The 25363-nt window shown below is 34.9% G+C and overlaps 1 protein-coding gene across 5 annotated transcripts in view; it reads left to right on the forward strand.

The window, feature by feature from the left end:
• Erbb4 (erb-b2 receptor tyrosine kinase 4) overlaps positions 1–25363 on the forward strand; it is a gene marked incomplete at its 5' end in the record, with an annotated part of 1058248 nt that overhangs the window by 687778 nt on the left and 345107 nt on the right. For all 5 annotated transcript variants that reach the window (XM_005396938.2, XM_005396940.2, XM_005396937.2 and 2 more), the window contains 1 exon segment: positions 12052–12186. In XM_005396938.2, coding sequence (XP_005396995.1) covers positions 12052–12186 — 135 coding nt within the window.

A 25363-nucleotide genomic window follows, 5' to 3' on the forward strand; every position in this document is an offset into this window, starting at 1 on the left:
CCCCCAGAACATTTTCTAAAATAGAATTTTTGTGTATCTTTATGGAGTAGTGTCTACATGATTCAGATAGATGAAGGTAATGTACATGTGCACGTAGAAGACATGGAATTCAGAATCTGTCCATCTTACTATATGGATGTACTTAACTTTAAGCTCTATTCAACCAAAGTATAAAGCTATCATTCATTCTATTTTGGCATTGTCTTGAGATTTTATATCTTGATAACCAATGCTTTATAAAATGCTGACTACTTATATTCAAACATTCATTATTTCTTGACTTTCTCTATTAATATTTTATTTGAAAGGAAATATTTAATCTGGACTTGCTTTCTGTGGGATTTTAAACTGTTGTGGTGTTAGTCTTTGCATTCTTCTTATTTTCTTATTTTCTTAGACGTTTTCTTCATTTTGAATGCTGGCATTACAGGCATTCTAGATGAGACATTCAGGCCAACAATTCACATATTTATATTTTTAATATAATCATACAAAATGTGTTTAAAATCTTGATATATTTGAAATCGTATTATTTTACAGATCAAATCAATCTTTGTATTTTATTTGCAAGTTTTAACTTGCCAACAACAAAAATGAGTAGCAATCTTACTTATTATTACTTTCATCAGGGAAAAATCATTCTATTCTGAAATACTCTGAAGTAGTATTGAGGAAATCACACAGTGTGAGGAGAGTTATTAAAACTATACAAACTAATATAGTAGGTGAGATATTTGAAAGTGACCTTGCAGCGTACCCTAGGCTTACTGTATTAAAGCTTGTAAATAAAAGGGACAAATCATTTCTGTCTACTAATATAACTTCCCCTGTTATTGGTAATGAGAACATTGAACTCTAATGATTTGTTCGACTGAAGCAATTACATTTTCTGGAAACTTAGAGCAGTTATTTAAGAGGATTGTTGTGTATAATGAAAGCTTGCTGGTGGATAGGAAAATAAAAATATGTAAGCTTCATGTAAAGGAGTATTTTAATAGTAAGGCATCAGATTTTTCATTTTTTATCTTCATATAACCTCAGTCGTTTTCATATCTATTATCAGAGAGATATTTACCTAATTAAATTTTATCTATTCCTCACCATTCTTAATTTACTCTTTGTTTTATAATTAATAGTTTCAATACATTTTCAAAGATTTATTTTTTCTTGAGACAGGGTCTCACTCTGTAGTCAGGCTGGCTTGAACTCACTATGTAGCCCAACTTGGCCTGGAACTTGTAGTGATCCTCCTGCCTCAACCTCTTGAGTGCTGGTATTACAGATGTGCAGCACCATGACTGGCTTTCTAGGATATTTTAAAGTGTCATTTTCAAAATATTTAGCTAGATCCCTTTGACAAAAATTCTAAGTTATCAGGGTTACATTTAATACCTTAATTTATTCAATTATTTACTAATAACGTCAAATACATATTTTTATGGTTTGTGTCTGGATGGCCCACCAAAGCCTCATGCAGTCATGGGAAGCTAGCTTTTCAGAGGTGGCTGAATCTAGAGTTTGTGATGGATTCAAGGTCCAGTGCTGAGATTAAGGGTGTAAATGCTGCACTTAAGCTGGGGCAGGTAGCCTGCATACAATATAAGTGACAGAAAAAGGCTTGTCTCTCTCTCTCCCCTTTCTTCTGCTCATTGCTTTTGCTGTCTTCCACTGCTATAAACTTGCCCCTGTGCCATGAGCCACCCTGTGTTGGACCCAGCCAATTACGAACTGAAGCCTCTATAAACTGTAACTGAATAAACCTTTTCCCCTTTAACTTTGGGTGCTGGCTATTTTGTCCCAGCAAGGAGAGAAAAGTAACTACGACATATAGAAAGATTTAAACAATGTGCTATGTTTCTACACTTAAGACTCTTTTTTTTTTTCTCAAGGAAACAAAAGGAAACCTCTTCCCTTTAAGAATTACATTTTAAAGATGGTGTTTAAAGGGTTCAACTTCATTAATCATAGGATAAGAGCAAATTAAAATCATGTCACTATGTACCAACAAGAATGACTACCATGAAACAGAAAATAAAATCAAAAAGAAGTCATGGCTGACAATAAAATAACTGAATAGCTCATAGACTAACGACGGGAATGTAAATGAGTAGAGGTACCTTTGAAAACTAATTGTCACTACAGCCCAGGAATTCCACTTTTAGGTATGAATGTAGCATAGATATATAGATATACTTACCAAGTTAATATTCTAGGACATCTATAACTGTACTGTTTACCATAACCCAAATGGACAAAACGTTCAAATGCCCATCGATGGAAAATTGACAAAGCCTATAGCACTATCCAACAATGAAAATGAACAACATAGGTAAATTTCACAAACATGATGTTAAGCACCAGGACTTAAATATAAAAGGACATATACTGTATGATTCTAAATATGTAAAACAAAAAATAGGCATAGTTAGCTTGTTTAATATCAGAATAAGTGAGGAGGCTTCTGTGACATAGGTTTGTTGTCATTCTTGATCTAAGTGCTAGTGATTAGTGTTCAGTTTGTTAAATTTAATTTCTTAGTATATATTCAGATTTATGTATATACATTATAGTGTAGTAAAAATGTTTGAAAAAATGCATTTATTTAAATTACAGACATGTTTTGTGGTTATCCAGAAAATATAAGATGTTTTGCAGTCAATACAATGAAGACTACTCGTTGTTAATAGTCCTCACTACTCTGTAACCTTCAAGTCATAAAAAAGTTTAGTTGAACATGTGACCAGCCAGATCAAGGACTGCAATTACCTCTCCAGTACTTGGCTGTTAGACTGAATTCTGACAAACAGGATATAAGTTTAATTGCCTTGCGAAAGTTCACAGTCATGTTCATTAAGAGAAAACATGAGTTCATTCTCTGTTTTTCACTTTTTCATGATTTCCTCCATCATTTTCATGGTTTTTGAGAGCTGAAAATTCATCTTGTATTGAATATGATGATGAAACAAGAAAAATGAATATGGGTCCCCAGTGGCTATGGATTTTCCATGATAGCCTTAAAATACTTGCCTGGAATTGTGTATGAAAGAAATACAGAGCTCTGTTTTGTTCAAACTACAATGTAAACTAATCCTAAGAAAAGGAATATTAACACGACTACATAAAACAAATAAAAGCCTGTTAATAAGTTAACAACTATTTAAATAATTATGAAGTATAAATTATTATAAAATCAACAACTGCATAAGTGATGCCAGAAGTACAAATCCCACCACTGAGTTGGGCAAAATGAGCTTCACAGTGGTGGACATGGTCACACATCTACAAAGTCAAAAACTGGACTTGGAACTTAATTTTATCTATTGAACCAAATTCAGGGTTATTGCTTTTGCACCCCAAAACCTTCAAAGTGAAGATTTACCTATCTCCTTGTTTTTCTATTGGATATCTAATTATGGTATAGGGTACACTATGACAAATATGAAGGATTGGTTTTTTGTGGAGAGCAGATTTGAGTTAAAAAGTTAAATGTGTTATCAGGTGGTAGAATCTGTATTAAGGAATAGTTATATAAAGAGACATTGTAAGGAATTTTCTGTAGGCCACCATGACAGATTAAATATAGAAATGATGGAATTAATGACACATCTCAAATTTTTGAGTATCAGTGACCTTTACAGCATGTTGTTCTGATTTTGACAGAAATAAGAACTTTTTGGAATAAAACACATTCAGTCAATATTTTAAAGTGAGAAATATTATGCATGTAGTTAGACTATTTTTCCATAATGGATAATAGGAGCTAAGATCATGATAAGTTTACCCAATGTTTTATTCAATTTATTATGCAAATATCAGTGTCCATCAGAAGCATTATGTTATCACTAGGTTTTAAAAATGTTAGTCACCTGAAAATTTTAACATTGTAATTAATCATAATCATCACAAACATTTGAAATTATATTATATACTTGATACTTTGGCACTCACTAGGGACACAGAAGGATGTACATCATGGTTGTTAATTTTGAAAGACAGAGTAAGATAGGTGAAATAAACCAAATACACAAAACGATAAAAAATAAAATAAGGTAATATTTTTTCTATGAATAGTAGTCCAGATTATGGCTGTAACAGGGGTTAGCACAGATTTCTCAGAAGTCCTGAGACTCAGGCTGAAGTAATGAGAGGTACAGACTGTAGAGGACCCTGAAACGTATATTAACCAGCTGGAACATTGTAGCAAACATTACTGAGCTCCAGTCAGTTGAAATCAAGATACATATTTGCTGGGTTTTGTGTTGTTAAGCCGATTTTCAGGCAGTAGATGCAGGAACTTCTATATGTTGCCTTGCCCTGATTGAAAAACTTACCGGTGTTACCTCCTAACATTCATTATTCGCATCCATGAGCTTTTGACTCTGATCATTGAGCTGAGATACAGAGGGTTACATCACTCATTTACATTATCACCCACTATCCCCTCCCAGTACAAATGTGACATTTCAATTTTGCACACTTCAACTCTCCTTAAATCATCTGTATAAAAACTTCAAAGCTTGATTGATGATGAATGAGCCATTGTCTCCTCAAGCACCCAGTTCTCATTAGCCTTTAGAGTCTCAGCTTATTAATAATGAACCCTGAGGGCTGACCCAGGGTGGTAGCGGCAATTCATTGCACTCACAGCTGAAAGGTCTTGGTTTAGGAAATACACTGGACTCTCTGGAGCAAGTCCATTCCAGAGATGATGATGTATTAAGTATCACAGGTGGATGAATGTGATCTGTATTACTTTTGTATCATTATCTACCAACAGACTTGTGTGGCTTAAGGTGATGACAGCAGGAAAGATATATTGCTTTAGATCTGAGAAAGTCGTGTGACTGCTTCCCTACCTGTGCCTTGAAAATGGTCTTTTACCCCTTTGAATTTTGACATCGCGTCTGTGCCTCTTGGCATTGTTCTGTCCCCACTATTATTAGACAAATGTAGCACTTCTACTCATTATTCCTTTTTTATTACCACCTTCATTCTATGGTTGACCTGGAGATGCAATCCTGTAAAAGAAGACATTGAGCTACATAGTCAAGGACTGATGTGAAATTTTCATTCCTACCTATGACATATACCTTATATCACTAGGGCTGGTAGCTTTGAGACTAGTGTTTCCTCAGTGCCAATCACACAAATCGTCATATGTCTGTGTATGTAATTACAGCCTTTATTTCAGAAAAGAAGACAGTCTTATTTGTGAAATGGATCCATATTGTTCGTGGGGTAAATGCAGTTCTATAAACTTTGTAAACCTACTAAGGTGGGCACATTAATTTGTATTTTCGGCAAGATGTTGCATCACAACGAGGCTATTGCATTTAGAAAAGAAAAAAAAATACTCATTATTGCACCACATTTACTTCTGAAAGAATGGGCTTGTCAAAGGCCAATAATTCTGTTAATGGATTCACATCCTGAAATTCAATATATTAGCTAGTGTTTGAAAAAAGGGTACAAAAAGAGTTATTTGAATAACAAACATTTTCTTCTTCATTAGATGCATGCAAATGAGAATCAATGGGAAAAATTGTCAAATGACCAATATTTGAGAATCGGAAGGCTAAGACATAAGTACTTTACATTCTTTTTCATATTGGAATTTTATATCTTTCTAAAAAGTAACTTAATTAATAATGTGTGGTAAACTTGCAGTCCTATATTAAAACATGCCATCAAAGAGTTTGTATTCTATGTTAGGTGATTAGTAAGGTTTGGAAAAATTTGTCCTGGCTGGAATAGTTCAAAATTATCATTATTTGCCTGGTAATTAATAATTGAAAATGATTCATAAAATATGTTAGGAAATAACAATAAAAATGTCTAAATGTGATTAAGGAATATCAAACACATTGTCTCCATTAATTTTATAAGTTATAAGTCATAACCATTTAATGTAATAAAATCTACTTCTCTTTTAGTTTATAAGAACTCTAATCATAAATTATATATGTATATATATTTATATTACTTTTTATATTCATGATGTTACATATAGATTTTTCAAAAAAATTTTTTACTGTGTATCTCTTTGTGCCTGTCACACCACAGTGCTAGAAACTCTGTATCCAGCTTTGAAGAAAGCAGGAATAGCCCCTCACTTAATGAAACATAGAAGGAATTGAGATGACCTTAGAAAGTGTTAATGGGAAGAGATAACTTCAATTCCTTGTTGGATTTAGGCAGAATATAATTAAAATTTAGGAATTACAACAGAATTTAACTTATTACTTTGACACCAAATTCCACCATACATGTTTCCAGGTAAATTTAACAAGTATTCACTGGATAACTAATACTGCCCTACATTTAATCCTATAAAGCACTAAAACTATCTCTTGCCTTCATAAAACTTATTTTTATTGTATCTCAGCTACACATAGTGTGCTGTGTATAAGATAAATGCAATATAATGCAATATATTGGAGAGTAATGTGAATTACAATTTAAATACAAAAGATTCATGGCATATTTTATGTGATTTGCGTTCATTTATCTATTAGGGAATGTTTGAGACACAAACATATTAAGTGTTTAATGGAATTTTCCAGTAATGAAATGATGCTGTTTTACCAAATGTCATGTCTAATATATTTTACTATATTTATAACAGTTCTGTTTTTGTGACTTGCTGGAAATATATTTTCATAATATGATAAGAAAACTCATAATAGCTTTTTCTATTGATTTATTACATGACCAAGATTCTATACATGTCTCTCTTAATTTACTCTGATGTATTCTCTACAGTGAAACTGAAATACAAAAGAAGGGCTGGGGATTTAGCTCAGCGGCACAGCGCCTGCCTGGCAAGCGCAAGGTCATCAGTTTGACTCCTGGTACCTGAAAAAAAACAAAAGAAAAATATAGAATGAGTTTACATTGAGTTTATTCACTTATTCTGAATATCATTTAAATTTGCCCCTCATTTGTGCTGTTTTCTTCTGGGTTGGGGATTGTGTTTTTTGCACTGGTCTTAAAGTTTAATTATGAATTGTTTTATTTTATGTTAGTGAAGAGAAACAGTCAGTGTAACACAGGTTATTCCTTTCAATAAATCTTTAATTAAACATATAGAAAGCATTTCTGTTTTGGTGTCTTACCGCAAATAGAGCTAAATACAGCCAGCTATTTTAGTAGTATTTCATCAGATAAATATCTCACCTAACTTTTCCCTTTGTCTAATCCTTCTTCCTCTTTAGGTCTAAAAGTATGTCTCTGCAGCTGATCATGGTTGAAAAATTAGGTATTTCTTCTTTTAGGTATAAAATTTGGATCTATGAGAATTTTGTTACTGATTAGAACACATTATTGAGAATTTTTTAGTCCAGAAGTAAAGTTATCCCAATGTGTCATTACAAAATATGCATTAAATTAAATGAAATTATATAGTCAAAGAAAACACTTTAAAATCTATAGATTCAATTATGTCACTTTCTGACAGCTTTTAAACAATCTATTCAATCAAAAATGTAAGTTAAAATGTGCATTAAAACTTTCCTATAAATGTCAGTGAAAGTATACATTCTCTGATTATGGAATTTTAACTTTCAACAGAATAAGATGTATGCCAAAAGGAATAAAAATATTTTCAGGGAAAATACACATAAACCATCTAACATTAAATGTTAAAAATTTACAAATGCTTCTGACCAGAATTGCTAGCATATGCTAGGTTTTAAATTTGTGATGCTAAAAGTATCATCTAGATTGATCATGGTTATATCATGATTATATCTTAATTTCAAATTTTAACATGTAAGATTATACTGAAATTATTATTGTCTGTTTTCTAAATCCCCTTTTCCAAGTAAAAGCCAAGCTCTTCAACAGAATATTTCTAAGAAACAAATGTCAACCATGATAGCAGATTAATATTGTTGATGAAGAGGATTTGATAAGATTATTATTCAGTATAACCTGATTCTATTTGAAAATTTTTAGATAGAAAGTAGGAGATACTGTTTCTTCACTATGATCAAGTTGAATTAAAGCATGACTCCTGAAAAAATACAGACATTTTTCACTATGTTTGAGCTATTATCTTTCTCTTTGCTCTTTTTAACATAAAACTTTCCCAAATGTAGACTGAAAAATAACCTTGGTTTCCTGGAAAGCAGTCAGAATATCCTTTCTTTGTCGCCTAAAGAATTATTCCTAGAACAGAAGAGCATCACCTAATGTTTCATGAGAAAGCTATTAGTATGAGATCGTCACACTTCCTAGATAAAAATTTAATGCTGAACATTAATGTAGAAATTCATTTTCAAAATCTCTCTTACATCTTACGTCTCCCTTCTGGTTTGATGAAGGTTGTATGATTAGCTCAGGAAAAATAATAAACTGGGCTTTAAAGGTGGAAAGATGATCTAATTTGTTTTTTTCTCTCCACTCCTGAGAAAACAGAGCTACTATTCAGTGAATGGATGGATGGCGAGAGTAGAGTGATTTTACATATGGAAAGTGCTGCAACATCGAAATTAATCTGGCTGATTTCATACATGCAAAGCAATAAAATAAAATGATTGTCCCCAGCAACCCCACTTTCACAATACTCCCCTGTGGTGCTATGTAGTACTTTCATTTTTTTTTTATTTCCCTCTTTAAGTTGACTCTTTTAAAATTTCCTTTAGTGTACTATACAGGAGAGATGACTTTGTCAAGATTACCATGAAAGAAAGTCTGTTTTCTTCCCCAAACTGTGTCTGTTTCCATTCTCAGTGACCTGTCTTCTTGCAATGAGTTCCTAACAAGATGCTTTCTCAGCCTTTCCTTTCTCAGCGGCGGCATTAAGTTATTGGTCTGACCTATAAAATGCAGATAAAATCCTTGACGAAAGCATTTCTCCTCAAATAGAAAGTCAAAACTTCATCCAGGGGCTGGGGATTTAGCTCAGCGGCAAAGCGCCTGCCTGGCAAGCACAAGGTCGTGAGTTCGGTTCCCGGTACAGGAGAAAACAAACAAACAAACAAACAAAACAAACAAAAAAAAAACCACTTCATCCAGAGAGCCAGGCATGGTAACGCACACTTCTAATCCAGCGTTGAGGAGGCAGTAGGAGAACCCCAGGAGTTAGAGGTCACTACATAGTGAGTTCAAGGGCATCCTCCCTGTCTCAAAAAACAAGCAAATAAAGGTCACTGGATAAAGAAGTCTCTTCTTTCCTCTTCTATCTTTTCCTGCCTTCAATTTGGAACAGACGTTTTTGATGCAGCAGTCATGTTGAACTGGAAGGAGTAGAGCCAGCACACAGGATAGCAGAGCAGCACAGAGGGACAGTGGGGCAGCTGTACTGTATTTGTACCTGGCTCAATAGGGTGCTCATCTTGTGAGAAGGAATAAGCCCCTATCCATACAAATGACTGGGATCTAGTTTTTTGTTATGTTTTGTTTTTTACTCACTGTGGAATCCTTTGTGAACTGCTCTATGGTTATTTTAAAATTGTATTTGTATTGGATATGAGGGGAAACATGCAGTAGATATTAGACAAGAAGGTACTATTTGTATTTCTAGCAAATTTCTTTAAAAATAACAATATTTCTAGATGGAATATCTTTTTCTGGAGAATCTAACAGCTATCAGAAGAAGAATCCATTGAGTGGAATCAGGCATTGATTACTGGGGACAAGTTAACTAACCAAGGCCAGTTTTGAAATAACAGTCACGTAGAAATTGATATTATTGTATTTCATTCCATGGGCATTCCCCTTTCCCAATGAAACATAATTTTTATTATACAAGGTGTGATCAAATCACACAGTGAACATTTAAAGAGCTGTATTATAATAAATGGCACTTTGCTGTTAATCCCTCAAATTCTCCCCTTACTCCAAACACACTTATCCTATCATGATTAAAACTTTTGGGAGCAGCTCTGGAAGTCCTCTTTTGTATCTTTCCAGGGTCTCATTAAGAAAAAAACGCAGTGACAACTACTGCTGAGTGACATCCAATGGAAAGGCAGGCTCATAAAAACATTACTGTGTGTCCTCATCCACCTTATTCATTGAATCTGGCATCATGCAACTTCTGGCTCTATCCCAAAGTTAAAATGACCTTGAAAGGTAAATGTTTTGAATGGACTAGGAACACAGAAGCAGCTAGGATGGCACAAATAAAGACACTTAAGAAAGAGATCTCTCAGAACTGTTTTAGAAAATGCAAGAATGATGGGATACCTTTCAGCTGGATCCACCATCTTCCAGTAATTTGCAGAAATAATGAACACAAAGAGAAAGAGGAGGGGAACCTGCTATAAGTTCTCTAGGCCTTTTAGAAAACATGAGGTTGTTCCTTTGGCCACATACATGCGAATCTACGAAAAGGGTGATATTGTAGACATCAAGGGAATGGGTACTGCGCAAAAATTAATGCCACACAAATGCTACCATGGGAAAACTGGAAGAGTCTACAATGTACCCAGAGTACTCCTTGGCATTGTCTGCAAAAAGCAAGTCAAGGGCAAAATACTTACCAAGAGAATTAACGTGCATATTGAGCATATCGAACACTCAAAGAGCCCAGATAGCATCCTGAAATGTGTCAAGGAAAATGGTCAGAAAGAAAAGGAAGCCAAAGAGAAAGGTAACTGGGTTTAACTGAAGCACCAGCCTGCCCAGCCCAGAGAAGACCAATGGGAAGGAGCCTGAACTGCTGGAACCTGTTCCCTTAGGAATTCATTGGATAAGCTGGGATGTAGCTTCACCATTCAGCACCTAATTGGTGGCTAAGTGTTCTGGGCCTTACTTAAAATATCATTCTGTGTTGTAAGGATGGTTTTCTTAACTGAACTAGTATGTGGTACCTTTAGGTCAGAAACAAATATTTGGAGCAGATTCCATTCTACCTAGTGAATTGTGTCTGGTGTTTACTTTTCAGTATTTTTCTTGCTGAAAGATATTGCTGAGGTGTTGTGTAGGTGTATCCCCAAATGACCAGATGTGTATGAAGCATTTATATTGGCTTGAAGATCCTGTAAATCACCATAGGGAAAAAAAGTATCAAAATAAACAGAAGTCACTTCAGTTAAATAAATGGAAGTCCATTTCAGTTAAATAAATTGTTAAAAGCAAAAAACAAAAAGAATGATAGGGTATGTGTGTTCAATAGGAGAAGAAGTAGTCTGAGTGGAATTAATGGCTATGAGTATTTTACTGTAAAAAGTGTTTTAAAATTTAAACATTCACTGCAGGTTTAGATCATACTTCTTATCTTGCTTTGTGTATAATTGGCAGTTCTCATTCTCTCCGAGATGAAAAAGAACACATTTGTGGAAAAAAAAAAGAAAACACTTTTGTGAGAGAAGCTTTAATTTCAGCTTTCACTTTGTGCCCATTCGGCCAATGTGACATGGTTTGAAACAATCGTTCTAAAAGGACTTTTGAAAACTTTCATCAAAAGTCTTGAGACCGTTCTCATTCTATGGCTTTGGAATGGCACTTATGAAATTTATATCAAAGATTAACCAGAGATAAACAAGTTAAGTGACAAACAAGAAAAATTAACAAAATAATTATTATTTAATTTGTACATTGGCATATTGTATTTCCATTAAAATAATATAAAATAATAAATATCATTAAATGTTTACTATAGGGCACTAAACCTAATTAGGAAATCATGAAATATTTATGTAATATTAGTCCAATTTCAGTAAGATGAAAGAAAATAAGCTAATAGCATATGTACCAAACTGTTAAAAGTCTTTCTCTCTGAGTGTATGAATTGAGTGGTTTTTGTTTTCTACTATAAGTTTTTTTTTTTTTTTTTGGTTTTTCTCCGGTACCGGAAACCGAACTCACGACCTTGCGCTTGCCGGGCAGGCGCTTTGCCGCTGAGCTAAATCCCCAGCCCCTCTACTATAAGTTTTAATCCTTTAAAATTTCTACAGTCAATATACATGAGTCAGTGAAAGATATTTTTGTTATTAATAGTCTTCTAATTTAACACTGAAAAAAATCTAAAACAAATCATTTTTATTGACTGCTTTTTTCCCCTAACAAGCAATTTGACAACCAGTATGTTTGTTTTCTCTATAGAAATTCTAAATGGTGGCGTCTACGTGGACCAGAACAAGTTCCTTTGCTACGCAGACACTATTCACTGGCAAGATATTGTTCGGAATCCGTGGCCTTCCAACTTGACTCTGGTATCCACAAATGGAAGCTCTGGATGTGAGTGACATTAGCCTTTGTAGTATTTTAAAATGTTTTACCTCATGTGAAAAGTGAACAATTTATGTCCATCATGCTGTTAATAATATTTTGAAATTTGACTGTACCCATTGAGTATTCAGCAATTTGTGGAATGATATTTCCCCTTCACAAATTCTCATTATTTTAAACATGGTTCCGGTGGCCTCAGTCTAAATTATTTTTTTATTTCTAATATTCAAACAGGGGTGCCATCAACCATAAACTTAATGTTAATACCCCCCGGTTCAATTTTCATGGCATGCAACACTGAGGCAAAGATAATAAAACAAAAGTGTGCTTTTTCTATTTATGGTAATTTTTAATGTAAAACAAATGAAATAAAAAATAATGAACATTTAGATTCCTAAATACTTGTATTTCCCTAAATCTTAGCAATAATATTTTATGACAATGTCAAACTGTATGGAATGTATGAATATAGATTTTGTATAAAAAGAAGTATATTTACCTTCTAACTTTTGTCATTAGTCTAATAAACTACTGAATTTCCTAATTTTAAAATGTATATTATTTCGACAAGAGGATTTATCAGGTTCAAAGTGTTTAATATGATTGAATGATAAATAATATTTGAACTATCATTGAAACCTTTGAAAATTACTGTATCTGAAGTCTATTTCATTTTTATAGAGCAAGCTACAGTGGCTCCACATTTATTATTACTGACATTTGTATGAGAACAGAATCTTTATCAAGTATTAACCTGGGTTTTAAATTTCTCATCTATTATTATATATTTCCCACTTGAAATCATAACTGTCTCCACATAGTTCAATAATTATTTGCTACAGTCCTGATTGTATTATGATGCATCTGCAGGAAATCAAACTCCTAGAGACAATTATTAAATTTCATAATGGTCCTACTAATATAATGAGAAAATATAAATATATTTGATCAAAACTGACAGCTGTGATTTTAATAAATGGCTAAAATATTTTTTTCAAAAAATAGGGTAACATAATTTTCTTGTTATTTTTAAGCAGAAGTTTATATGAGATTCTGTCTTTATGGTATACAGTTAGCCTGCTATGTAATATCATATGTGAACAAAAAATCAAATCTTCTAATCCTAGCAATACAAATGATGTACTGGAGAGACAGCTTCTGTGTTTAGTCTTCCCAAACTAAGGTACAGATTTGTTGGAGGAGAAGGAAGCCTTTTGGCTATGCAAAAGGAAAGGCCTTTCTGACTCCGCTTGTCTGAAAGATGAGCCTGTGAGGCATGAATGAGATCAGGCAAAAATAAAGCCTGAGACAAAAGCCAAGAGGAAAATGTGCCCACCAGCCTTACAGGGTTTGGAGCAGGAAAGGTCGGAGGGGTTTGCTGCACTTTCACAGATGGTATCTCTTTGTGCTGTTCTTTCTGAGGGCTAATTTGGATGGTTGTGCCTATAATTAGGCAACTGTGGCTGCACTTTTTTTGCATGCAAATAATTGCAGGTGCAAAATTTATAAATGCAGAATGGGTTCATAACCAGTGGTCCTTTGCAAATTAACCACCAATTGTTGTCAAAGTTTTAATGCTTACACAGTATTTCTATTTGCTGACACATTGTAAGTACCATATGAGGCCGTATCTGATAATAATACATTAGCTATTTATTCAGTATTGGTAACCTATGGCTTTATTCTGCTAAAGAAAGTAAGGCAGTCACAAAATGACAAATGCTGTTTGATTCCATTTATATGAAGTATTCATAGTAGTAATGCTTAAAGAAACAGAATATACATCTAGTGGTAGCTGTCAATTCCTGAAGTAAGGGGGAATAGAAAGTGGCTCCTTGGTGAATATAGACTTTCAAATTTGCTACATAAAATAATTCTAGAAATCCATTTCCAAACATTCAAGTCCAAGGACTTCCAAAATTCATCTATGTGAAACCAAATGGCTTCGAATTTTCCTCAAATTTTAGCCTATTTTTCAACTCTGTGTGTTCAGATCTTAAAGATCCTCTGTGTCTCACTTCCTCTGTTTGGCCGAATACATTTTAATCATGCATTAAGACTTTTATCAGGAATCATCTCTTCTAAGAAATGCTGTTTGCCCAATGTGACCCATAATGACCAGGGACAACATCTGGCATTTAGTCTAACACTTAAGTTTAAAGTTCCTTGTGAACAGGCTGAATTCATCATGCTATCCTCTGTTATGGTACATAATAGATGCACAACAGATATTTGGTAACATAATAAATAGATAAATTCATGCCTTAGTCTAGTCGGTCCATCAGGGCCTGATGATGCCCCAGAACGGCCCCTTAAGTGTTAGAGCGCACAGAGGGAAGTGCGGGTTCTCACATGGCTAAAGAGTGGGAGAGGGAAAACCTCCTCCCACAATCCCTTTCCACAGCTAATCTATAAGGGCAGAGCCAGCCGTTAATCCCTTCCCCGCACTGTGCAGTAGGAATCATTTCAACGTGTGCTTCGGAGAAGGACAGAGATGTTGAAACCCCAACAGTTTACAAATAGGAAAATTGGGGGAATCTAAGATATATGTTTTAAATCTATCATTTACATGAAAAGAATGAAAATTTGAAGTTACAGTCCAGAGACAGGTCGTTCCTCAGCTTTTAGTCATTTTTCAAGTAAAGATGGCTGCCTCTGTCTCCATCCTTTCTACTGCATATAGCAAGAGAGAAAGAAGGACCTCTTTAATATATACACACATATACATATTGCTTCATTTAATTTATGCTGATATAGCTACAATATTTCTGGTATATTCATTCTTTATTTATATTATACTTGCAATAAGTATAAGATAAATTATATAGTCTACTTTTCCATTAATGTTTAAGTACCGGAAGCGTATACTAATTGATATCTACAAATCATACAATTTTGACACAAGGAATTTAACAATACTGGATTCTTAAACAGTATTTTACAGAGTATTTAATTTCCCTTTTAATATTTTTTTTAGTATTTTTTATGTGTTTATTTTGTGTGGTACTAATTTGCGACACGAATATACAAATCTGTTAAAGAGGCCCGGTGTCGTGCTATATACCTGTAAATCTAGCACTGAGGAGGCTGAGGCAAGAGGATGGCGAAGAATTGAAGGCCAGCCTGGGCTACATAGTGAGTTCAAGTTCAGCCTGGACTGTACAGTGACACCACTTAAAAATAATTAGAAGCACAATCTTGCTTTTTATTGACATATATTTGGCCTAAAATTAAAACAATGCAAAAGAGTTTTGAAGCATCTATAAAAATAAGTAAAATAAAATTCTTTCTTTAAAAATATATGATTCAGAAATAACAACTAAGTTGTATTTTCCAAAATATCTTTGAGATATCTTGAGTCAAACCTCAGGAAGATGAGGAAAAAATGTGTATTTTTATCTCATACATTCCCTTGCAGGATTTATGATGCAGTGTTCTAACATTCCTAGGCACATCAACAGGGCTTATTCAATGAACTAACTCTTCATATATGTAATGGGAGGAGGGAGGTGCAATGACAGATTGGCAAATACTGTAGCACCATATTCACAAATCTATTTCCAAGCTAATAATTTGTTTAAACCAGATGTTCTACTGTAAAACAACTAGTTTTAAAAATTGTTTTACTCTTAATGAATTATATATATTTTAAGAATTGCTCATTTCTAATATTGTACATTGTGGAAATAATGTTTTTATTCTTTTGAATTATAAGAGAATTAAGTCTCAAATTAGGGTAGAATTAAACCTCATTTATTACATGATCAATTTTTGTTACCTCTTCCATATTATTTGAATGAATTAGATATACTCTTCTATTTGAACCTCTGTAAACTTTACAAAATGAAATAACAAGAGAATTTACTCCCAGAACATTCCAGTAGAGCTTCAGTTTGTATATACTGATTATACATATAAGCAATGTGTTGTAAATTCACACATCAAATCAAATCACACTGTGTTCTTAAAATACTTTTTTAAGTGAAAGTTTAGGGCTGGGGATATAGCTCAGTGGAGTAAGCACCTACCTGGGCAGCACAAGGTCCTAAGTTTGATTCCTGGTACCTAAAAAAAAAGAAAAGAAAGTTTAAATTAGGGGGACAAAAATGAGTAAATTTGTATAAATATAAAATATATTTTTTAAAAGCTCTAAAGTACCTTTTTCATGAATTTAAAACAAAATAAATAATTATTGCTCATTTATTCAGGCACAATTATTCTAAACAAAACTTAGAAAGTAGATCAGAATCTATGAGTGTACTTTTAAAATTGACAGGAAAGCTAATATCTAGTGATACCTCTGCTATTTGTTTAATTCAGTTAACGAGAAAATGAAGACTTCTGGTGACCCACACTGAGGAGGGCCATTATCACTACATTTGCAAGAAGAGAAATTCCAGGCCAAACAAAATTCACTCTAGCAGCGACCCTTTGTTTAAGAACATTGCAAGAACTAAACTCAGTATACTTGCTAGCCTGGTTTTCTTCCCCTGGAAATGGAATCAAATTATTTCACTTTTTTAGCAAGCTTTTCAAGACAGATATTTACTTTCTTCATATGTGACAGGTTCCTGTCAATCAGTGTGTCATGAATTAGTATCTATAATTAACGTAGTATATAACTGTATTTAAAGAGTTAAGTACACCTAATCCCTGCTTTGTAGAAAGATGTTTTTTCTCTGCAGTTCTTAACTTCTCCTCTAGGGGGCAAAACAGAAGCCCTTTCATGCTGTAGTACACTTTTTGAGCTCACCTGAGTGCTCATATTCATCGTGCACTGCATGTTGTATTATTGCAAATCATTATAAACTCAACGTATCAAAATAAATGCATTTACATAAAATAAATGCATAAACAGTGAACATTAAATGAGCACACATATCAACACTCTGGTCTCAATAGTCGGTGATTAGTTCCTATTTCCATTTACATATAACTCACCTATAACCTAGAATAAATTCCATAATCACGCGTGGCGTTATCCTTTTACTGTCAGCGCCCCCACCTTTGCCAGCAGCGACTCTGGGAAGCTCATCAGCTATGTGAATTGCTCTCGCAACTTCTCCTCGACCTGGTGCACATGATTCCTCCAAAGAACAAATGAAACCCATTATGAACATGCTTTTGTCAAAACTAATAATGGTTATTTTGGAGACAGAAGCTCAAATGTGGCTTCCATGCTCCTGCTTGTGTCGTGAAGGTGAAGGTCTCCTTCACCATTGAGACCCTCTGACCATGCTGGGATCTCACGGATCAACTCCTGTGTTTCCCCTAAGTCTTTTCCTTCTTCAGGCTGAAGTTTATTCTCTGCTCTGACTCTAAATTAGTGGAAACATCAATTTGTTACATTAGGAATTGTTCCCCCAGGCACAGAACATGTCGTGGCTCCCTTAGACAGGTATCATTATTACGTTTCCCTGAGCACAGTTTCTTCAGTCTTAAATTATATCACAGGTCACTGTTGTGCTGGAAAACATCTAATAGATAATGCCTGAGGAATAAGAGGGGAGGACCCCAATTTGTGCTTTACTGATTTCCCTGGTAAATATCTTAACATCATCACTTTCAAGCACTCAAAGTGGATTTTGAAGGAGATGACCAGGGAGCACACTATTATGTTATCTTTCCACCACACACATTTGAGAGATCTAAATCAACCCGATTGCATACGTAGTAGTAAAATGTAATAAACGAGTCATAACCTAATCAATGTTGATCATTTATTAACTTTTAATAAAATTTACTTGTGGGTTTATGCAACCTGATATTGAGGGATAGCTGTATTTTAATAACCATCTCTCAAATATTCCAGAAACCTTAATAGTTAGCTTTGCATACTTTAGCTATATATGAATATTAATAGCCCTGTAGAGATAAGGCGAGGCTAAGCCCAGTGAAGATGCTTTTCATTTCTTTCTCTAGTGTTGGAAGGAGATTAGCCTGCATGCCTTAGTTTGAACTGATCATGACTCCGTGTGTCTCGTGAACAAATGCTGAGTAGAACACACACATGCACATACATACACACATGATTTGAAAAAGAAAGAAAAATTCTTAGGAACAGGGAATTTCAGCTCAAAATGTATAAAGCAAAAATATGACTCTTCAAGGTCATGTTCTGCTAACATTTTTCATTTAAATTATTAAATGGCACACTTAGCCTCTGCACTAATGTTAACTTTTATGTTTCAATCTTCCTTAAGCATAATGGATAGACTTTGCTTCTATTCCATAAGAAAAGGCTTATAGAAATGATCCCTCTCTGTAAGAAGAGTTTCTGCCTTAAAGATGAACTCATCTGTATCCTACAAGCCTACTGCTCTAGCTCCAAAAATGGAAATTTTCTACCTACTCATAGTTTTAGGTTCCATTTCCCTCCAATAAACACTAAAACATCTTCATAGCCATATCTTGTTAGAAGAAAAATTATTTTTACATAAAGTGACCAGCAGAGATATTGCATAGCATAGTCTAACACCACCAAAGCACCGTGGTCTTTCCACAGGTAACTGCTAAAGACTAATGGTTGCTAAACTTAGACGTGCATCAGAATCCCCTCCTAGAAGTTCTGCCTGAAAAAATTTTGCTTAGTGATGAAAATCTGACCGTCTTTAAAGAACCTCCCCCTTTATAGATTCCAAGGACAGATGAAGTAGCACTGGCCTGGCATAGTAAGTACCTAAATGGAAAAGAGATTGACAGAGTATCCCGTGGTTGATTATTTTTTTAAAAAACCCATAAAATCCTTATTGTACATTTGGTGTCTAACACAGCTGTGTAAAAATGAATAAAATTCACTCTAACTTGCTTTTGTATCACCCTGTTCTGCTTCTTTCTGATGAGCTGACTTTCTCATGGGAGACAGTGATGACAGGAGTGTCTGGCTCTACTACCACTCTCCACGTGTCTGCTTGCCATATTTTTAACTGGTGAAAATGTCTTCACGAAACTCAGTTCCACCATTAAGTAGAATATAAACACTACTGTTTTCCCTTTTTTTTTTCCCTCTAGCTTGTCATCATTTAAAGAAAGTTAGGTGGTGAAAGGAAGAAGTTTATAAACAACCAAAACTTGATGCAGACATTCACGTTTCCTTCTCCATAGCATTCACGAGGAAGTTTTCTGTGTGTCTGTCCCCAGTTGTCGTTCTTTTGCTAAATCACACTTATTTCAGTCTGGAGCAGGGATTTCAGAGGGGTCGCTGCCGATTATAATAGGGCCAGTGGGGGCAGACTGTAGTTATCTTTCCTGGGAGCTGAGGAACGATGAATATGGAGATCAAACTGCTAGCCCACTTAGCAGTCTTTTAAGCTGAGATTGTTGCAAGCAGCTGTACACAACTTTTATTTAATTCTTTGCTGCCTGGCAAGAACAAATTATGTTCTATTTAGAGGTGATTCTTTTGCCAATTGTAGGTGCTCTTTTTAAATAGGGAAGAAAAAATGGAGAGAAAATTAGGCAGTGACATTTCTTTTAAAGTTCTGCTTAAAATACAAGGGAAATACATAAAAGAAATTTAAAAAGCTTGAATAAAATAATGAACAAAGGAAAAACCATCTCAAAAGTCAGTCCTCTGATCAGCCCCTTTTATTCTGCTTCCTCTTCTGCTTTATTAAACAAAGATTTTGATCTAGTTGGTTGTTTCAAAAATGTTTTCTGTAGAATCAATTCACACTCTATACTCAAGAAGTGGAATACAGAATTAATTACCAGATTAGTTACCTAAATCATATGCCAAAGTTTGTTTTTCAGAATAAAGAAATTGACTTTACAAAAAACTCCCAAGACTTGTAGTTTTGCAGATGAGTCTAAAAGTTTTTAAAACAGTGCAGTGTTGAATAACCAGCATTTCTACACTTCTAAATTTCATTAAGTTACATAATTGTAAATAGCACATATCTTGTTGGAAAGACTTGCCATTTATTTTTTATTGGAATAAACAAATGCCTGAGAGTACTTACAGTTGTATAATTGATAAACATCTGCTTTGCTGGGTTGAACAGAGAAAAATAAATTAATATTGTGCAATTTTGTATCACTCTTCTGAAATAGTAAATCACTTCTATGACAGTATATAGTGGAACTAGACAGTTTTTCTGAAGAGAATACCAATACTCATGGGTTTAGGAGTAGAAATGTAATACTGTTGAGTACATTTGGAATATGCAAACATGTGTCATAGAGTATGGGGAGCAGTTAAGATGCAGCTGAGCTGGAGGTTGGGAAATTCCTTGAGAGTAGAGCAAAGCAAGTCCTAAGGACATGGAATGCCAGCGGCAGATCGTGTAAGTATGCTGACCTCTAGCTCAGTTGCATATCAGCAGGTGTCTGGCCTTGGTGTTGTTCCCTGTTAACTATAGCACAGACAGCTCTGAGAATGTTTTCACTTTCAACGTTCTCAGCCAAATACCGAGACCTTGCACTTTTGACTCTGTTGTGTACTTCTTCCCTTCTTACTATGTATAAATGAAGACTCTGGGGTTGAGACGTTGTTGCTGCTTCTCCATCAGAAAAATCAGGTTCCACCCAGTCCCAGCTTTTTATTACGTGCCTTGTTTTTATCTCATCTCCTGTCGCCCCCTCTTGTGACCCCACTGGCTGCAAGTGTCGCAGCAATAGAAGCAGAGCAATCTGACACCACTGCTCTTTCTCTTTCTATCCCTTCTATGAAAGCTTTCCACCTGAACTCATTCCACATCCTTACCTCTTCTGGGGCAAAGCCTCTGGAATTTTCATCTGCGGTATAAGTCTTCCTCTGCTTTGTGGCTTTGATGTGTAGCCTAGTGACTGAACTCCAACTCTGGGTTCTACATGAGTTTTAATATTGACTCTAAGAATTTCTAAATGGAGTTCCTTAGCTCTGTGATTCCTCATTTTTATCACATGAGGATGAATTGGGTTAATATATGAAAATATTTAAAGTTGTGCTTGCTCTTTTGTGAGTCCTCAATAAATTTTAATTTTTAAATTACTTTTAATGTTTAAGGTTGAAATCTTGTCCTTTTAAGAGATATCTCTATGTTGTATCCTACCCTAAATATTTTGTAGCCCTCTCTTAGCTTCCTGTCATCATTTATGGACAAGTGTAGTACAGTCTTGTGATGGGATCGAGTGGAGTGGGAAGAACACCTTTCCTAGTGTTATTGATATCATTTATAATACTTCCCTCTCTGCCTGTTGTCATCTGCTAAGTCCTGCTCATTAACCACACAATTACAGATTCTGACTATGAGCACAGGAACTGCATGTAAGTCATTCCCTAAGTGACCTTACATAAGCGTCTTAGTTAATGATCTCATTCGACATCCTTACCTACTATTTTCTAGACCTTTGAGAAATCCATTAAACATCACTAAGGGCAGTAATCCCACCAGACACCAGGCATTATTGTGATATAAAGCTTGTCTTCCTTTTCATATTTTAATCTTTTTTGGGATGCTTTGTCATCCTTATCCCGAATTTCTGCGCCATTCTTGGATCTTCCAATATAAGTTAGATATGTGGGTCTATTGCGTAAGGGTGTGGACTCTGTGGCCAACATTTCAAGGCTTATCATCTACTGTGTGACCTTGAGCAAGTTATTAAACTTCTCTGGTCTCCACTTCCCAGTCTGTTGCATTGTGCCCCATTTAAAGTTGTCAGGAGAAATCAATTGCCTATTACCATAAACGGCCCATAGTAAAATTTCAGTACATCTAAATTATAACTATATATTTTATATGTTACTTACCAAGGGTTTTGATTCAGTCTGGAGGATATTTATTTCAGATGATTATAAAACCAAAAATACATTTTTAGAAAAAAAGAAACAGCCAAATGATAGGAAGTCAGGCTGATTTAGGAATAAGTAATTTTTAGTGGAATACAATAATTGTCTGTGCAAAGCCTTGCAAATAATTTCTCTCTCCTAAAAACATAACTCAATTTCCAGGTCTGCCTAGCCTATCAAGGGGAAACTCTGATACAGTTTGTTAAGGAATTTGTATATATTATAAATCCATTGTTCTTGAATTTTAGTTTTTGTAAATGAACTTCAAAGATGAATTAGTGAAACTATTCCACACCAGGACATTGCAGGCTTATTACTTACTGGATCATTTTTGAGTCACTTTTTTAACATCCATCACTATTTAAATTAATGAAATTAATTGGTACATTTTTAGATATATACAATGATCACGTTCATCATAGGGATTTGTACCTGTGCATGATATATCTTGATTCTTCTTCTCCCATTCCCTCCCCTCCCTTCAACCCCTCTTCCTTTCCTTATTTACAAAACTTTGTTGCCATTTTTTACTTCTTTCCTCATTATTATTTTTCTTTTTCCTTTCTTCCTTTTCCCCTACCTGCTTCCTAGGTCTCTTTCCTGTTTGAACCATTTCTTCCTATTTCACAATATCTGTTATACATTTTGGTCCTTATTTACACTTTCAGTTTCCCACACCAGAGAAACAATGTGGTATTTACACAAGTGTGTCCAAGTTATCTCACTTAAGAATATGGTCTCAAGGTGCATCCAGTTCCCTAGAAATGTCTCAAATGTGTCCTTCTTTATGGCTCAGTCCTACTCCAGTGAATAACAAAACCCAACATCATCTTTCTCCATTCATCAGTTGACAGGCATTTGGGTTGTTTCTAAGATTTTGCTGTTACAAACTGTGCTGCTATAAACATGGGTGTGCATATGTCTCTGTGGCATGATGTTTTTAATTCTTTCAGAAAGATACCAAGAAGGGGAATAGATGAGTCAAATAGAATCTCTAGCTTTAGTTTTTTTGAGTAATCTCCATACTGATTTCCACAGTGGTGTGCCAGTCTACACTTCCCCCAACAGTGGAGAAGGGTTCATTTTTTCCCCACAACCCCTCCAGCATTTGTTATTGGCAGATTTCTTGATAGTTAGCCATTCTTTCTGGAGTGAGATGGAATCTCAGCGTTGTTCTAATTTGCATATCTTGAATGACCAGTGGCGTTGCACAGTTTTTTCATACATTTATTTTCCACTGCTATTTCTTCATTTGAGAAGTGACATTCATTTCAGGCGTCAATTTTCAGGTTGGATCTTTACATTTGTGGGTCTGATTTTTTTTTTTCAGTCCTTTATATGTTCTAGATATTAGTCCTTTCTCTGACGAACAGCTGACAAAACATTTTTCCCCTACTGTGGGTTGTCTCCTCACTCTTAATGATTTCTTTTGTGGTGCAACAGACTTTTAGTAAAATGAGATCTCACTAAAACAGAAACACTAAATCTGCTAGAAGCGGGGATAGGTAGAACTCTTGAAGATATAGGTGTAGGCAAAGACTTTACGAACAAATCTCTGATCATACAGGAACTATTACAAACATCCATCAATTTCAAAATCACTTTTCACTCAGTTTCTGTTTGTCAATGTGGGTTTTTTAAAATGTGAGGGCTTGGAGATAAACACTCACACATACCCATCACATACACGAATGCATACATACATACATACACCCATATGAATTCACACTCACACAGTCCTAAGTCCCTTTGGCAGATGAGAAAATAGAAGTAACATAAGATGAGCCTTCTGGCTGCTGCACCCCAGAAGAGTTTGTTTAATATAGTGTCATGGAGCTGCCTAATCTTCTCCAATTTGTAACCCATTTTTCTTTGTTATCTGTCTCAGTGATGTCTCATCTCCCCAACTGAGTGCTACAGGGTTGCAATCTGCAGCAAAAAATCTGTCTCCATCTCAAATATAATAAAAAAGGGAGGCTACAAGATTAATGGCCCCAGTCATAATTATAAAGCCCCAGACCACAGGCATGATAAGACCTTTCAGAATTTACTCATGGTTGGAGAAGCTGTGTTAAGACTATGGTGTGAAAATATTGGTCTCTTTGTAGAGAAGTATAGGTTTATTCAATCTGAGAAATCTCCTGTGTTTTGAGCAATGTTAGCAATTGCAGGAAAGAAATGATTTCTTCCCATATGGAACTTGTAATAATTTCATCCAGCGCAGTTTCCCCATGATAATACCCATTTCTTATTAATTCATGGAGGAAATGGGTCTGTTCTTGGAGCCATCTGCCTGGATACCACCCTTCACATAGATTACAGGAGCTTCCTCATGCTCAGAGTGAAATGGAGAATCAACATGTTTCTTCTCAAGGGCTGGCTACTCTGATGGATAAAAATTACAAACATAAGAATATTCACAATTTCCTTTCACTACCTGCACAAAAATGTTCTGTGTATGCCTGACCTTGTCAGACAGATCTAACTGTCCTTCCATCTACACACACCCACACAGTCTCTCTCTGTCTCTCTCTGTCTCTCTCTCTCTCTCTCTCTCTCACACACACACACACACATGTTTTTCTTAACATGTTGCAATACACAATCACCTTGCATAATGAATGTGGAGAGAGAACGATTTGAACTGAGAACCAAATGAAATACAACAAAATTTAGAGAGAATGGCTGAGTCCATCAATCACATAATAATGATGCAACAGCTAAGCATTAGTTGCTCATTGGCCATATGGGAAAGCAGGAAGGGAGCAGCTTGGGGACAGAGCATGGTGAGTGGGGACTTCAGGGACTAAATTCATAGCTATTGTTAGTAAGACCTTTAGTACTACCATTAGTGCTATCATTAGTACTGCTTAGTGCTATCACTAGTACTACTTAGTACTATCATTAGTACTGCCATTAGTAAAGCTTTAGATCCCATTTAATGAGTCTGGAGAGAAGTACATTTCTGTTTGCATTTTGGCATGCAGAAATCCGTATTTTACCAGCCTTCCAGAGGTCTCCCCTGCCTCTTCCTGTTGCTTGACCTGTGGCACCTTACTGATCATTTTAACTCCATCCTGAAGATTTCTGTACCTATATTACTGGATTTATATATTTCCTTTGCTCTATTTTTATTGCAGTCCTGAGGCTAGACACCAGTGCCTCCTCAGTGAACTACATCCCCAGCAATTTTATTTTTAGTTTTTAAATTGTGAGACAGTGGCATACTAAGTCACTATGTTTCCCAGGCTGGGCTTGAGCTTATGATTTTCCCGCCTCTACTATGATTATATATAGTGTTGTGACAGATGCAGGAGGGATAAATATCAATTGATGTTTACTAGATACCATTTTAATATGTTAATCCAGTTAATCATAGTGCTAGCATATGTATGAAGTAGGTATCATCAACTATAT

The sequence above is a fragment of the Chinchilla lanigera genome, unplaced genomic scaffold (assembly GCF_000276665.1).
Source record: "Chinchilla lanigera isolate Chin_1 unplaced genomic scaffold, ChiLan1.0 scaffold00056, whole genome shotgun sequence".
In the NCBI taxonomy this organism is placed as follows: Eukaryota; Metazoa; Chordata; class Mammalia; order Rodentia; family Chinchillidae; genus Chinchilla; species Chinchilla lanigera.